At 33.5% G+C, this 17907-nt stretch overlaps 1 protein-coding gene across 1 annotated transcript in view; it reads right to left on the minus strand.

Annotated features, from left to right (window-relative positions):
• Positions 1–367: 367 nt before the first annotated feature.
• LOC106578119 (zinc finger protein 260) overlaps positions 368–17907 on the minus strand; it is a 116610-nt gene continuing 99070 nt past the window's right edge. The window contains exon 4 of the mRNA XM_014156732.2: positions 368–1785. Coding sequence (XP_014012207.2) covers positions 803–1785 — 983 coding nt within the window. The 3' untranslated portion in view covers positions 368–802. The remainder of the gene's footprint in view (positions 1786–17907) is intronic.

Genomic DNA, 17907 nt, shown 5'->3' on the forward strand with positions numbered 1-17907 from the left:
CCTTTTTGTGCAAAGCAATGATGACGGCACGTTTCCTTGCAGGTAACCATGGTTGACAGAGGAAGAACAATGATTCCAAGCACCACCCTTCTTTTGAAGCTTCCAGTCTGTTATTCGAACTCAATCAGCATGACAGAGTGATCTTCAGCCTTGTCCTCGTCAACACTCACACCTGTGTTAATGAAATAATCACTGACATGATGTCAGCTGGTCCTTTTGTGGCAGGGCTGAAATGCAGTGGAAATGTTTTTTGGGACTCAGTTCATTTGCATGGCAAAGAGGGACTTTGCAATTCATCTGATCACTTTTCATAACATTCTGGAGTATATGCAAATTGCCATCATACAAACTGAGGCAGCAGACTGTGTGAAAATTAATATTTGCGTCATTCTCAAAACTTTTGGCCACGACTGCACACCTCTGATGGTACCTTTAATGAACAAAGTAGCAACATGCAAATTTGATATCCGTCTATCAATTTGAGTATTTACAATTCTCCAACCACATCCCTAAGATGTTTACCAGTGTCGGGGTGTCTGCTTTGTTGTTGTCTGAACTGCAGATTGCCCCTTTAATGAACAAAGAAGCAGCATACATACATACATACATACATACATACATACATACATACATACATACATACACACACACACACACACACACACACATTAGACCATTACTGTGACATTGGACTGAGCAGGATCAGGAGGACCAGTTACAGTTGGTCCACAGGTGTATCTCAATACTCTCTTAGTCCCCTCTCTGTGTCCTCATTTACTTTCTTTCTTCCTTTGTCTTGTTTTTATTCTTTGTGGTTGTTTTTAACATGCCTCAGCAGATTAGTCTTCTGAATGAATCTTTTACCACAGACTGAGCAGCCATGTTGTTTCTCTCCTGTGTGAGTCAGTTTGTGCTTAATTAGGTTCCTATTGACACTGAAGCTTTTCCCACAGTCACCACAGCTAAAAGGTTTCTCTCCTGTGTGAGTCCGTATATGTTCAATTAGTGTCTTCTTGAGATTGAAACTTTTCCCGCAGTCACCACAGCTAAAAGGTTTCTCTCCTGTGTGAATCATCATGTGCCTGGACAGATGCCCTTTTTGTTTGAAGATCTTTCCACAAACAGGGCAGGTGCAGGGTTTACCACTGTGACAGAGTTGGACATGGGCCTTCAGTTTACAGGTGGAGTTGTAGCGTTTTTTGCAGAATCTACATTCACTGAGTCTGTTCTTGATGAGAGTCACATGTCTCTGCAGGTCAGCTTTCAGAGCAAATGTTTCACCACAGTCACGGCAGTGGTGAGTTCTTCTAGATGTGGTGCTGGGTTTGGAACAGTGTTTCTCCAATGGTGGACTGATATCAAGTCCTACTGTGTCGCTGCTTACAGCTGAGCTGTGGCTGGAGGCATTGTTTTGATTATCTGGAGGGTCACAGGGAATGTAAAGACCGTTTAGGTTGGTCACAATGCCAAAAGGTTTGAGATTCACTGGTTTAGAATCTCTCTCTCTGTTCTCCACAATCTGGGTTTGGGGAAGAGTCAAGGACTGAACTGGGTCCTCCTGATCACATTCACTTTTCACACAGGAAGGAGTAAATATGAACTCTATGATATCAGGCTCCACCCCTTGAAGCTGCTCTTCCTCCTGACTGGTCCTGACTTCCTCCTGTTCCTCTTTAATCTGTGTGGGCTCTGGGTCCTCCTGCCCCAGACTGGGGCTCCACTCCTGCTCACAGTGCTGCTGCTCAGGGGGAACCTCCTCTTCAGAGACAGAGAGCTGCAGGGAGTCTGGAGAGAAGGAGAGGAGCAGAGGTTACCTATACAGCCTTGATACAGAGGTTACCCAGCTATACAGCCTTGATACAGAGGTTACCCAGCTATACAGCCTTGATACAGAGGTTACCCAGCTATACATCCTGCATACAGAGGTTACCCAGCTATACAGCCTGGATACAGAGGTTACCCAGCTATACATCCTTGATACAGAGGTTACCCAGCTATACAGCCTGGATACAGAGGTTACCCAGCTATACATCCTTGATACAGAGGTTACCTAGCTATACAGCCTGGATACAGAGGTTACCCAGCTATACAGCCTGGATACAGAGGTTACCCAGCTATACAGCCTGCATACAGAGGTTACCCAGCTATACAGCCTTGATACAGAGGTTACCCAGCTATACAGCCTTGATACAGAGGTTACCCAGCTATACAGCCTTGATACAGAGGTTACCCAGCTATACAGCCTTGATACAGAGGTTACCCAGCTATACAGCCTGCATACAGAGGTTACCCAGCTATACAGCCTGGATACAGAGGTTACCCAGCTATACAGCCTTGATACAGAGGTTACCCAGCTATACAGCCTTGATACAGAGGTTACCCAGCTATACAGCCTGGATACAGAGGTTACCCAGCTATACAGCCTTGATACAGAGGTTACCCTGCTATACAGCCTTGATACAGAGGTTACCCAGCTATACAGCCTGGATACAGAGGTTACCCAGCTATACAGCCTGGATACAGAGGTTACCCAGCTATACAGCCTGGATACAGAGGTTACCCAGCTATACAGCCTGGATACAGAGGTTACCCAGCTATACAGCCTGGATACAGAGGTTACCCAGCTATACAGCCTTGATACAGAGGTTACCTAGCTATACAGCCTTGATACAGAGGTTACCCAGCTATACAGCCTTGATACAGAGGTTACCTAGCTATACAGCCTTGATACAGAGGTTACCCAGCTATACAGCCTGGATACAGAGGTTACCTAGCTATACAGCCTGGATACAGAGGTTACCTAGCTATACAGCCTGCATACAGAGGTTACCCAGCTATACAGCCTGGATACAGAGGTTACCCAGCTATACAGCCTGGATACAGAGGTTACCCAGCTATACAGCCTGGATACAGAGGTTACCCAGCTATACAGCCTGCATACAGAGGTTACCCAGCTATACAGCCTGGATACAGAGGTTACCCAGCTATACAGCCTTGATACAGAGGTTACCCTGCTATACAGCCTTGATACAGAGGTTACCCAGCTATACAGCCTGGATACAGAGGTTACCCAGCTATACAGCCTTGATACAGAGGTTACCCAGCTATACAGCCTGGATACAGAGGTTACCCAGCTATACAGCCTGGATACAGAGGTTACCCAGCTATACAGCCTGGATACAGAGGTTACCCAGCTATACAGCCTGGATACAGAGGTTACCTAGCTATACAGCCTTGATACAGAGGTTACCTAGCTATACAGCCTGGATACAGAGGTTACCCAGCTATACAGCCTTGATACAGAGGATACCTAGCTATACAGCCTTGATACAGAGGTTACCTAGCTATACAGCCTTGATGCCCTGCAGCCGTTAGGACTGAATGAGGATTATCGTATCATGAGGTCTCTGGTAAAAACCTCAGAGTTCCGACACCCTAGGTCTGGAAAAAAGGTTGTGTTAAAGACGTGGTCACATGACATGTGATTTACATCCTACTCTGTGTTAGTGACAACATGTACATGGGCCAGACATCCAGATGCTTGAAACAGAGCTGAAGCAAGGATGAAAATAACCTTGTTGCTTGTCACTTTGTCCAGTGCTCTAACAGTGTGTCTTCTCTTCAATTCCAGGTGGAAGTGTCACCAAGAGGAGGAGACAACCCTTCTGGATATATACTTTACGCCTCCAACTCAATCATCAAGTTCCCAGACGACACAACAGTAGTAGGTCTGATTACCAACGATGACGAGACAGCCTACAGGGAGGCGGTGAGGGCCCTGGTGGAGTGGTGCCAGGAAAATAACCTCTCCCTCGACTTCAAGAAAACGAAGGACTTGATCGTGACTTCAGGAAACAGCAGAGGGAGCACCCCCTTATCCACATCAAATGAACAGCAGTGGAGAAGGCAGAAAGCTTCAAGCTCCTCAGCGTACACATCACCGGGGGCAAACTACCTGCCCTCCAGGACACCTACACCACCCGATGTCACAGGAAGGCCAAAAAGATCATCAAGGACAACAACCACCCGAGCCACTGCCTGTTCACACCGCTACAATCCAGAAGGCGAGGTCAGTAAAGGTAGTTACTTAATAACGGAACCCTAGTTACTTTAATAACGGAACCCTAGTTACTTTAATAACGGAACACTAGTCACTTTAATAACGGAACACTAGTTACTTTAATAATGGAACCCTAGTCACTTTAATAACGGAACCCTAGTCACTTTAATAACGGAACCCTAGTCACTTTAATAACGGAACCCTAGTCACTTTAAATAACGGAACAATAGTTACTTAATAACGGAACACTAGTTACTTTAATGGAACACTAGTTACTTAATAATACTAGTTATTTAATAATGGAACACTAGTTACGTTAATAACGGAACACTAGTTACTTAATAATGGAACACTAGTTACTTAATAACACTAATTACTTAATAATGGAACACTAGTTACTTAATTAATGGAACACTAGTCACTTAATAACGGAACACTAGTTACTTTAATAACGGAACACTAGTTACTTTAATAACGGAACACTAGTTACTTTAATAACGGAACACTCGTTACTTTAATAACGGAACACTAGTTACTTAATAACGGAACACTAGTTACTTTAATAACGGAACACTAGTTACTTAATAATGGAACACTAGTTACTTAATAATGGAACACTAGTTACTTAATAACGGAACACTATTCACTTAATAACGGAACACTAGTTACTTAATAATACTAGTTACTTAATAATGGAACACTAGTTACTTTAATAACGGAACACTAGTTACTTTAATAACGGAACACTAGTTACATAATAATGGAACACTAGTTACTTAATAATACTAGTTACTTAATAATGGAACACTAGTTACTTTAATAACGGAACACTAGTTACTTTAATAACGGAACACTAGTTACATAATAATGGAACACTAGTTACTTAATACTAGTTACTTAATAATGGAACACTAGTCACTTAATAACGGAACACTAGTCACTTAATAACGGAACACTAGTCACTTAATAACGGAACACTAGTCACTTAATAACGGAACACTAGTCACTTAATAACGGAACACTAGTCACTTAATAACGGAACACGAGTTACTTAATAATACTAGTTACTTAATAATGGAACACTAGTTACTTAATAATGGAACACTAATTACTTAATAATGGAACACTAGTTACTTAATAATGGAACACTAGTTACTTAATACTAGTTACTTAATAATGGAACACTAATTACTTAATAATGAAACACTAGTTACCTTAATAACGGAACACTAGTTACTTTAATAACGGAACACTAGTTACCTTAATAACGGAACACTAGTTACCTTAATAACGGAACACTAGTTACTTAATAATGGAACACTAGTTACTTAATAATACTAGTTACTTAATAATGGAACACTAGTTACTTAATAATACTAGTTACTTAATAATGGAACACTAGTCACTTAATAACGGAACACTAGTCACTTTAATAACGGAACACTAGTCACTTTAATAACGGAACACTAGTTACTTTAATAACGGAACACTAGTTACTTTAATAATGGAACCCTAGTCACTTTAATAACGGAACCCTAGTCACTTTAATAACGGAACCCTAGTCACTTTAATAACGGAACCCTAGTCACTTTAATAACGGAACCCTAGTCACTTTAAATAACGGAACAATAGTTACTTAATAACGGAACACTAGTTACTTTAATGAAACACTAGTTACTTAATAATACTAGTTACTTAATAATGGAACACTAGTTACTTTAATAACGGAACACTAGTTACTTAATAATGGAACACTAGTTACTTAATAATGGAACACTAGTTACGTTAATAACGGAACACTAGTTACGTTAATAACGGAACCCTAGTCACTTTAATAACGGAACCCTAGTCACTTTAAATAACGGAACAATAGTCACTTTAAATAACGGAACAATAGTTACTTAATAACGGAACACTAGTTACTTTAATGAAACACTAGTTACTTTAATGAAACACTAGTTACTTAATAATACTAGTTACTTAATAATGGAACACTAGTTACTTTAATAACGGAACACTAGTTACTTAATAATGGAACACTAGTTACTTAATAACGGAACACTAGTCACTTAATAACGGAACACTAGTTACTTAACGGAACACTAGTTACGTTAATAATGGAACACTAGTTACTTAATAATGGAACACTAGTTACTTAATAATGGAACACTAGTTACTTAATAATGGAACACTAGTTACTTAATAATACTAGTTACTTAATAATGGAACACTAATTACTTAATAATGGAACACTAGTTACTTAATTAATGGAACACTAGTTACTTAATTAATGGAACACTAGTCACTTAATAACGGAACACTAGTTACTTTAATAACGGAACACTAGTTACTTTAATAACGGAACACTAGTTACTTTAATAACGGAACACTAGTTACTAAATAATGGAACACTAGTTACTTAATAATGGAACACTAGTTACTTAATAATGGAACACTAATTACTTAATAATGGAACACTAGTCACTTAATAACGGAACACTAGTTACTTTAATAACGGAACACTAGTTACTTTAATAACGGAACACTAGTTACTTAACACTAGTCACTTAATAACGGAACACTAGTCACTTAATAACGGAACACTAGTCACTTAATAACGGAACACTAGTTACGTTAATAACGGAACACTAGTTACGTTAATAACGGAACACTAGTTACGTTAATAACGGAACACTAGTTACGTTAATAACGGAACACTAGTTACGTTAATAACGGAACACTAGTTACGTTAATAACGGAACACTAGTTACGTTAATAACGGAACACTAGTTACGTTAATAACGGAACACTAGTTACGTTAATAACGGAACACTAGTTACGTTAATAACGGAACACTAGTTACGTTAATAACGGAACACTAGTTACTTAATAATACTAGTTACTTAATAATGGAACACTAGTTACTTAATAATACTAGTTACTTAATAATGGAACACTAGTCACTTAATAACGGAACACTAGTCACTTTAATAACGGAACACTAGTTACTTTAATAACGGAACACTAGTTACTTTAATAACGGAACACTAGTTACTTTAATAACGGAACACTAGTTACTTAATAACGGAACACTAGTTACTTTAATAACGGAACACTAGTTACTTTAATAACGGAACACTAGTTACTTAATAATACTAGTTACTTAATAATAATACTAGTTACTTAATAATGGAACACTAGTTACTTAATAATGGAACACTAGTTACTTAATAATGGAACACTAGTTACTTAATAATGGAACACTAGTTACTTTAATAACGGAACACTAGTTACTTAATAACGGAACACTAGTTACTTTAATAACGGAACACTAGTTACTTTAATAACGGAACACTAGTTACCTTAATAATGGAACACTAGTCACTTAATAACGGAACACTAGTTACGTTAATAACGGAACACTAGTTACGTTAATAACGGAACACTAGTTACTTTAATAACGGAACACTAGTTACTTAATAATACTAGTTACTTAATAATGGAACACTAGTTACTTAATAATGGAACACTAGTTACTTAATAATGGAACACTAGTCACTTAATAATGGAACACTAGTCACTTAATAATGGAACACTAGTCACTTAATAACGGAACACTAGTTACTTTAATTACGGAACACTAGTTACTTTAATAACAGAACACTAGTTACTTAATAATACTAGTTACTTAATAATACTAGTTACTTAATAATGGAACACTAGTTACTTAATAACGGAACACTAGTCACTTAATAACGGAACACTAGTCACTTAATAACGGAACACTAGTCACTTAATAACGGAACACTAGTCACATAATAACGGAACACTAGTTACTTTAATAACGGAACACTAGTTACTTTAATAACGGAACGCTAGTTACTTTGATAACTTTAATAACGGAACACTAGTTACTTAATAATGGAACACTAGTTAATAATACTAGTTACTTAATAATGGAACACTAGTTACTTTAATAATGGGACACTAGTTACTTAATAATACTAGTTACTTAATAATACTAGTTACTTAATAATGGAACACTAGTTACTTTAATAATGGGACACAAGTTACTTAATAATACTAGTTACTTAATAATACTAGTTACTTAATAATGGAACACTAGTTACTTAATAATACTAGTTACTTCATAATGGAACACTAGTTACTTAATAATACTAGTTACTTTAATAACGGAACGCTAGTTACTTTAATAACGGAACGCTAGTTACTTAATAACGGAACACTAGTTACTTAATAACGGAACACTAGTTACGTTAATAACGGAACACTAGTTACGTTAATAACGGAACACTAGTTACGTTAATAACGGAACACTAGTTACGTTAATAACGGAACACTAGATACTTAATAATACTAGTTACTTAATAATGGAACACTAGTTACTTAATAATACTAGTTACTTAATAATGGAACACTAGTCACTTAATAACGGAACACTAGTCACTTTAATAACGGAACACTAGTTACTTTAATAACGGAACACTAGTTACTTTAATAACGGAACACTAGTTACTTTAATAACGGAACACTAGTTACTTTAATAACGGAACACTAGTTACTTAATAATACTAGTTACTTAATAATAATACTAGTTACTTAATAATGGAACACTAGTTACCTTAATAACGGAACACTAGTTACCTTAATAACGGAACACTAGTTACTTAATAATGGAACACTAGTTACTTAATAATACTAGTTACTTAATAATGGAACACTAGTTACTTAATAATACTAGTTACTTAATAATGGAACACTAGTCACTTAATAACGGAACACTAGTCACTTTAATAACGGAACACTAGTTACTTTAATAACGGAACACTAGTTACTTTAATAATGGAACCCTAGTCACTTTAATAACGGAACCCTAGTCACTTTAATAACGGAACCCTAGTCACTTTAATAACGGAACCCTAGTCACTTTAATAACGGAACCCTAGTCACTTTAAATAACGGAACAATAGTTACTTAATAACGGAACACTAGTTACTTTAATGAAACACTAGTTACTTAATAATACTAGTTACTTAATAATGGAACACTAGTTACTTTAATAACGGAACACTAGTTACTTAATAATGGAACACTAGTTACTTAATAATGGAACACTAGTCACTTAATAACGGAACACTAGTTACTTTAATAACGGAACACTAGTTACTTTAATAACGGAACACTAGTTACTTAATAATACTAGTTACTTAATAATGGAACACTAGTTACTTTAATAACGGAACACTAGTTACTTAATAATGGAACACTAGTTACTTAACACTAGTCACTTAATAACGGAACACTAGTCACTTAATAACGGAACACTAGTCACTTAATAACGGAACACTAGTTACGTTAATAACGGAACACTAGTTACGTTAATAACGGAACACTAGTTACGTTAATAACGGAACACTAGTTACGTTAATAACGGAACACTAGTTACGTTAATAACGGAACACTAGTTACGTTAATAACGGAACACTAGTTACGTTAATAACGGAACACTAGTTACGTTAATAACGGAACACTAGTTACGTTAATAACGGAACACTAGTTACTTAATAATACTAGTTACTTAATAATGGAACACTAGTTACTTAATAATACTAGTTACTTAATAATGGAACACTAGTCACTTAATAACGGAACACTAGTCACTTTAATAACGGAACACTAGTTACTTTAATAACGGAACACTAGTTACTTTAATAACGGAACACTAGTTACTTTAATAACGGAACACTAGTTACTTAATAACGGAACACTAGTTACTTTAATAACGGAACACTAGTTACTTTAATAACGGAACACTAGTTACTTAATAATACTAGTTACTTAATAATAATACTAGTTACTTAATAATGGAACACTAGTTACTTAATAATGGAACACTAGTTACTTAATAATGGAACACTAGTTACTTAATAATGGAACACTAGTTACTTTAATAACGGAACACTAGTTACTTAATAACGGAACACTAGTTACTTTAATAACGGAACACTAGTTACTTTAATAACGGAACACTAGTTACCTTAATAATGGAACACTAGTCACTTAATAACGGAACACTAGTTACGTTAATAACGGAACACTAGTTACGTTAATAACGGAACACTAGTTACTTTAATAACGGAACACTAGTTACTTAATAATACTAGTTACTTAATAATGGAACACTAGTTACTTAATAATGGAACACTAGTTACTTAATAATGGAACACTAGTTACTTTAATTACGGAACACTAGTTACTTTAATAACAGAACACTAGTTACTTAATAATACTAGTTACTTAATAATACTAGTTACTTAATAATGGAACACTAGTTACTTAATAACGGAACACTAGTCACTTAATAACGGAACACTAGTCACTTAATAACGGAACACTAGTCACTTAATAACGGAACACTAGTCACATAATAACGGAACACTAGTTACTTTAATAACGGAACACTAGTTACTTTAATAACGGAACGCTAGTTACTTTGATAACTTTAATAACGGAACACTAGTTACTTAATAATGGAACACTAGTTAATAATACTAGTTACTTAATAATGGAACACTAGTTACTTTAATAATGGGACACAAGTTACTTAATAATACTAGTTACTTAATAATACTAGTTACTTAATAATGGAACACTAGTTACTTAATAATACTAGTTACTTCATAATGGAACACTAGTTACTTAATAATACTAGTTACTTTAATAACGGAACGCTAGTTACTTTAATAACGGAACGCTAGTTACTTAATAACGGAACACTAGTTACTTAATAACGGAACACTAGTTACGTTAATAACGGAACACTAGTTACGTTAATAACGGAACACTAGTTACGTTAATAACGGAACACTAGTTACGTTAATAACGGAACACTAGATACTTAATAATACTAGTTACTTAATAATGGAACACTAGTTACTTAATAATACTAGTTACTTAATAATGGAACACTAGTCACTTAATAACGGAACACTAGTCACTTTAATAACGGAACACTAGTTACTTTAATAACGGAACACTAGTTACTTTAATAACGGAACACTAGTTACTTTAATAACGGAACACTAGTTACTTTAATAACGGAACACTAGTTACTTAATAATACTAGTTACTTAATAATAATACTAGTTACTTAATAATGGAACACTAGTTACCTTAATAACGGAACACTAGTTACCTTAATAACGGAACACTAGTTACTTAATAATGGAACACTAGTTACTTAATAATACTAGTTACTTAATAATGGAACACTAGTTACTTAATAATACTAGTTACTTAATAATGGAACACTAGTCACTTAATAACGGAACACTAGTCACTTTAATAACGGAACACTAGTTACTTTAATAACGGAACACTAGTTACTTAATAATACTAGTTACTTAATAATAATACTAGTTACTTAATAATGGAACACTAGTTACCTTAATAACGGAACACTAGTTACCTTAATAACGGAACACTAGTTACTTAATAATGGAACACTAGTTACTTAATAATACTAGTTACTTAATAATGGAACACTAGTTACTTAATAATACTAGTTACTTAATAATGGAACACTAGTCACTTAACGGAACACTAGTCACTTTAATAACGGAACACTAGTTACTTTAATAACGGAACACTAGTTACTTTAATAATGGAACCCTAGTCACTTTAATAACGGAACCCTAGTCACTTTAATAACGGAACCCTAGTCACTTTAATAACGGAACCCTAGTCACTTTAATAACGGAACCCTAGTCACTTTAAATAACGGAACAATAGTTACTTAATAACGGAACACTAGTTACTTTAATGAAACACTAGTTACTTAATAATACTAGTTACTTAATAATGGAACACTAGTTACTTTAATAACGGAACACTAGTTACTTAATAATGGAACACTAGTTACTTAATAATGGAACACTAGTTACTTAATAACGGAACACTAGTCACTTAATAACGGAACACTAGTCACTTAATAACGGAACACGAGTTACTTAATAATACTAGTTACTTAATAATGGAACACTAGTTACTTAATAATGGAACACTAATTACTTAATAATGGAACACTCGTTACTTAATAATGGAACACTAGTTACTTAATACTAGTTACTTAATAATGGAACACTAATTACTTAATAATGAAACACTAGTTACCTTAATAACGGAACACTAGTTACTTTAATAACGGAACACTAGTTACCTTAATAACGGAACACTAGTTACCTTAATAACGGAACACTAGTTACTTAATAATGGAACACTAGTTACTTAATAATACTAGTTACTTAATAATGGAACACTAGTTACTTAATAATACTAGTTACTTAATAATGGAACACTAGTCACTTAATAACGGAACACTAGTCACTTTAATAACGGAACACTAGTCACTTTAATAACGGAACACTAGTTACTTTAATAACGGAACCCTAGTCACTTTAATAACGGAACCCTAGTCACTTTAATAACGGAACCCTAGTCACTTTAATAACGGAACCCTAGTCACTTTAATAACGGAACCCTAGTAACTTTAAATAACGGAACAATAGTTACTTAATAACGGAACACTAGTTACTTTAATGAAACACTAGTTACTTAATAATACTAGTTACTTAATAATGGAACACTAGTTACTTTAATAACGGAACACTAGTTACTTAATAATGGAACACTAGTTACTTAATAATGGAACACTAGTTACGTTAATAACGGAACACTAGTTACGTTAATAACGGAACCCTAGTCACTTTAATAACGGAACCCTAGTCACTTTAAATAACGGAACAATAGTCACTTTAAATAACGGAACAATAGTTACTTAATAACGGAACACTAGTTACTTTAATGAAACACTAGTTACTTTAATGAAACACTAGTTACTTAATAATACTAGTTACTTAATAATGGAACACTAGTTACTTTAATAACGGAACACTAGTTACTTAATAATGGAACACTAGTTACTTAATAACGGAACACTAGTCACTTAATAACGGAACACTAGTTACTTAACGGAACACTAGTTACGTTAATAATGGAACACTAGTTACTTAATAATGGAACACTAGTTACTTAATAATGGAACACTAGTTACTTAATAATGGAACACTAGTTACTTAATAATGGAACACTAGTTACTTAATAATACTAGTTACTTAATAATGGAACACTAATTACTTAATAATGGAACACTAGTTACTTAATTAATGGAACACTAGTTACTTAATTAATGGAACACTAGTCACTTAATAACGGAACACTAGTTACTTTAATAACGGAACACTAGTTACTAAATAATGGAACACTAGTTACTTAATAATGGAACACTAGTTACTTAATAATGGAACACTAATTACTTAATAATGGAACACTAGTCACTTAATAACGGAACACTAGTTACTTTAATAACGGAACACTAGTTACTTTAATAACGGAACACTAGTTACTTAATAATACTAGTTACTTAATAATGGAACACTAGTTACTTTAATAACGGAACACTAGTTACTTAATAATGGAACACTAGTTACTTAACACTAGTCACTTAATAACGGAACACTAGTCACTTAATAACGGAACACTAGTCACTTAATAACGGAACACTAGTTACTTAATAATAATACTAGTTACTTAATAATGGAACACTAGTTAATTAATAATGGAACACTAGTTACTTAATAATGGAACACTAGTTACTTAATAATGGAACACTAGTTACTTAATAATGGAACACTAGTTACTTTAATAACGGAACACTAGTTACTTTAATAACGGAACACTAGTTACTTTAATAACGGAACACTAGTTACCTTAATAATGGAACACTAGTCACTTAATAACGGAACACTAGTTACGTTAATAACGGAACACTAGTTACGTTAATAACGGAACACTAGTTACTTTAATAACGGAACACTAGTTACTTAATAATACTAGTTACTTAATAATGGAACACTAGTTACTTAATAATGGAACACTAGTTACTTAATAATGGAACACTAGTCACTTAATAATGGAACACTAGTCACTTAATAATGGAACACTAGTCACTTAATAACGGAACACTAGTTACTTTAATTACGGAACACTAGTTACTTTAATAACAGAACACTAGTTACTTAATAATACTAGTTACTTAATAATACTAGTTACTTAATAATGGAACACTAGTTACTTAATAACGGAACACTAGTCACTTAATAACGGAACACTAGTCACTTAATAACGGAACACTAGTCACTTAATAACGGAACACTAGTCACATAATAACGGAACACTAGTTACTTTAATAACGGAACACTAGTTACTTTAATAACGGAACGCTAGTTACTTTGATAACTTTAATAACGGAACACTAGTTACTTAATAATGGAACACTAGTTAATAATACTAGTTACTTAATAATGGAACACTAGTTACTTTAATAATGGGACACTAGTTACTTAATAATACTAGTTACTTAATAATACTAGTTACTTAATAATGGAACACTAGTTACTTTAATAATGGGACACAAGTTACTTAATAATACTAGTTACTTAATAATACTAGTTACTTAATAATGGAACACTAGTTACTTAATAATACTAGTTACTTCATAATGGAACACTAGTTACTTAATAATACTAGTTACTTAATAATGGAACACTAGTCACTTAATAACGGAACACTAGTTACGTTAATAACGGAACACTAGTTACGTTAATAACGGAACACTAGTTACTTAATAATACTAGTTACTTAATAATGGAACACTAGTTACTTAATAATACTAGTTACTTAATAATGGAACACTAGTCACTTAATAACGGAACACTAGTCACTTTAATAACGGAACACTAGTTACTTTAATAACGGAACACTAGTTACTTTAATAACGGAACACTAGTTACTTTAATAACGGAACACTAGTTACTTTAATAACGGAACACTAGATACTTAATAATACTAGTTACTTAATAATAATACTAGTTACTTAATAATGGAACACTAGTTACCTTAATAACGGAACACTAGTTACTTAATAATACTAGTTACTTTAATAACGGAACGCTAGTTACTTTAATAACGGAACGCTAGTTACTTAATAACGGAACACTAGTTACTTAATAACGGAACACTAGTTACGTTAATAACGGAACACTAGTTACGTTAATAACGGAACACTAGTTACGTTAATAACGGAACACTAGTTACGTTAATAACGGAACACTAGTTACTTAATAATACTAGTTACTTAATAATGGAACACTAGTTACTTAATAATACTAGTTACTTAATAATGGAACACTAGTCACTTAATAACGGAACACTAGTCACTTTAATAACGGAACACTAGTTACTTTAATAACGGAACACTAGTTACTTTAATAACGGAACACTAGTTACTTTAATAACGGAACACTAGTTACTTTAATAACGGAACACTAGATACTTAATAATACTAGTTACTTAATAATAATACTAGTTACTTAATAATGGAACACTAGTTACCTTAATAACGGAACACTAGTTACCTTAATAACGGAACACTAGTTACTTAATAACGGAACACTAGTTACGTTAATAACGGAACCCTAGTCACTTTAATAACGGAACCCTAGTCACTTTAAATAACGGAACAATAGTCACTTTAAATAACGGAACACTAGTCACTTTAAATAACGAAACACTAGTCACTTTAAATTACGGAACAATAGTTACTTAATAACGGAACACTAGTTACTTTAATGAAACACTAGTTACTTAATAATACTAGTTACTTAATAATGGAACACTAGTTACTTTAATAACGGAACACTAGTTACTTAATAATGGAACACTAGTTACTTAATAACGGAACACTAGTCACTTAATAACGGAACACTAGTTACTTAACGGAACACTAGTTACGTTAATAATGGAACACTAGTTACTTAATAATGGAACACTAGTTACTTAATAATGGAACACTAGTTACTTAATAATGGAACACTAGTTACTTAATAATACTAGTTACTTAATAATGGAACACTAATTACTTAATAATGGAACACTAGTTACTTAATTAATGGAACACTAGTTACTTAATTAATGGAACACTAGTCACTTAATAACGGAACACTAGTTACTTAATAATGGAACACTAGTTACTCAACACTAGTCACTTAATAACGGAACACTAGTCACTTAATAACGGAACACTAGTCACTTAATAACGGAACACTAGTTACGTTAATAACGGAACACTAGTTACGTTAATAACGGAACCCTAGTCACTTTAATAACGGAACCCTAGTCACTTTAAATAACGGAACAATAGTCACTTTAAATAACGGAACACTAGTCACTTTAAATAACGAAACACTAGTCACTTTAAATAACGGAACAATAGTTACTTAATAACGGAACACTAGTTACTTTAATGAAACACTAGTTACTTAATAATACTAGTTACTTAATAATGGAACACTAGTTACTTTAATAACGGAACACTAGTTACTTAATAATGGAACACTAGTTACTTAATAACGGAACACTAGTCACTTAATAACGGAACACTAGTTACTTAACGGAACACTAGTTACGTTAATAATGGAACACTAGTTACTTAATAATGGAACACTAGTTACTTAATAATGGAACACTAGTTACTTAATAATACTAGTTACTTAATAATGGAACACTAATTACTTAATAATGGAACACTAGTTACTTAATTAATGGAACACTAGTTACTTAATTAATGGAACACTAGTCACTTAATAACGGAACACTAGTTACTTTAATAACGGAACACTAGTTACTTTAATAACGGAACACTAGTTACTTTAATAACGGAACACTAGTTACTTTAATAACGGAACACTAGTTACTAAATAATGGAACACTAGTTACTTAATAATGGAACACTAGTTACTTAATAATGGAACACTAATTACTTAATAATGGAACACTAGTCACTTAATAACGGAACACTAGTTACTTTAATAACGGAACACTAGTTACTTTAATAACGGAACACTAGTTACTTAATAATACTAGTTACTTAATAATGGAACACTAGTTACTTTAATAACGGAACACTAGTTACTTAATAATGGAACACTAGTTACTTAACACTAGTCACTTAATAACGGAACACTAGTCACTTAATAACGGAACACTAGTCACTTAATAACGGAACACTAGTTACGTTAATAACGGAACACTAGTTACGTTAATAACGGAACACTAGTTACGTTAATAACGGAACACTAGTTACGTTAATAACGGAACACTAGTTACGTTAATAAAGGAACACTAGTTACGTTAATAACGGAACACTAGTTACGTTAATAACGGAACACTAGTTACTTAATAATACTAGTTACTTAATAATGGAACACTAGTTACTTAATAATACTAGTTACTTAATAATGGAACACTAGTCACTTAATAACGGAACACTAGTCACTTTAATAACGGAACACTAGTTACTTTAATAACGGAACACTAGTTACTTTAATAACGGAACACTAGTTACTTTAATAACGGAACACTAGTTACTTTAATAACGGAACACTAGTTACTTTAATAACGGAACACTAGTTACTTAATAATACTAGTTACTTAATAATAATACTAGTTACTTAATAATGGAACACTAGTTACTTAATAATGGAACACTAGTTACTTAATAATGGAACACTAGTTACTTAATAATGGAACACTAGTTACTTTAATAACGGAACACTAGTTACTTAATAACGGAACACTAGTTACTTTAATAACGGAACACTAGTTACTTTAATAACGGAACACTAGTTACCTTAATAATGGAACACTAG

Source organism: Salmo salar, chromosome ssa18 (genome assembly GCF_905237065.1).
Source record: "Salmo salar chromosome ssa18, Ssal_v3.1, whole genome shotgun sequence".
NCBI lineage: Eukaryota > Metazoa > Chordata > Actinopteri > Salmoniformes > Salmonidae > Salmo > Salmo salar.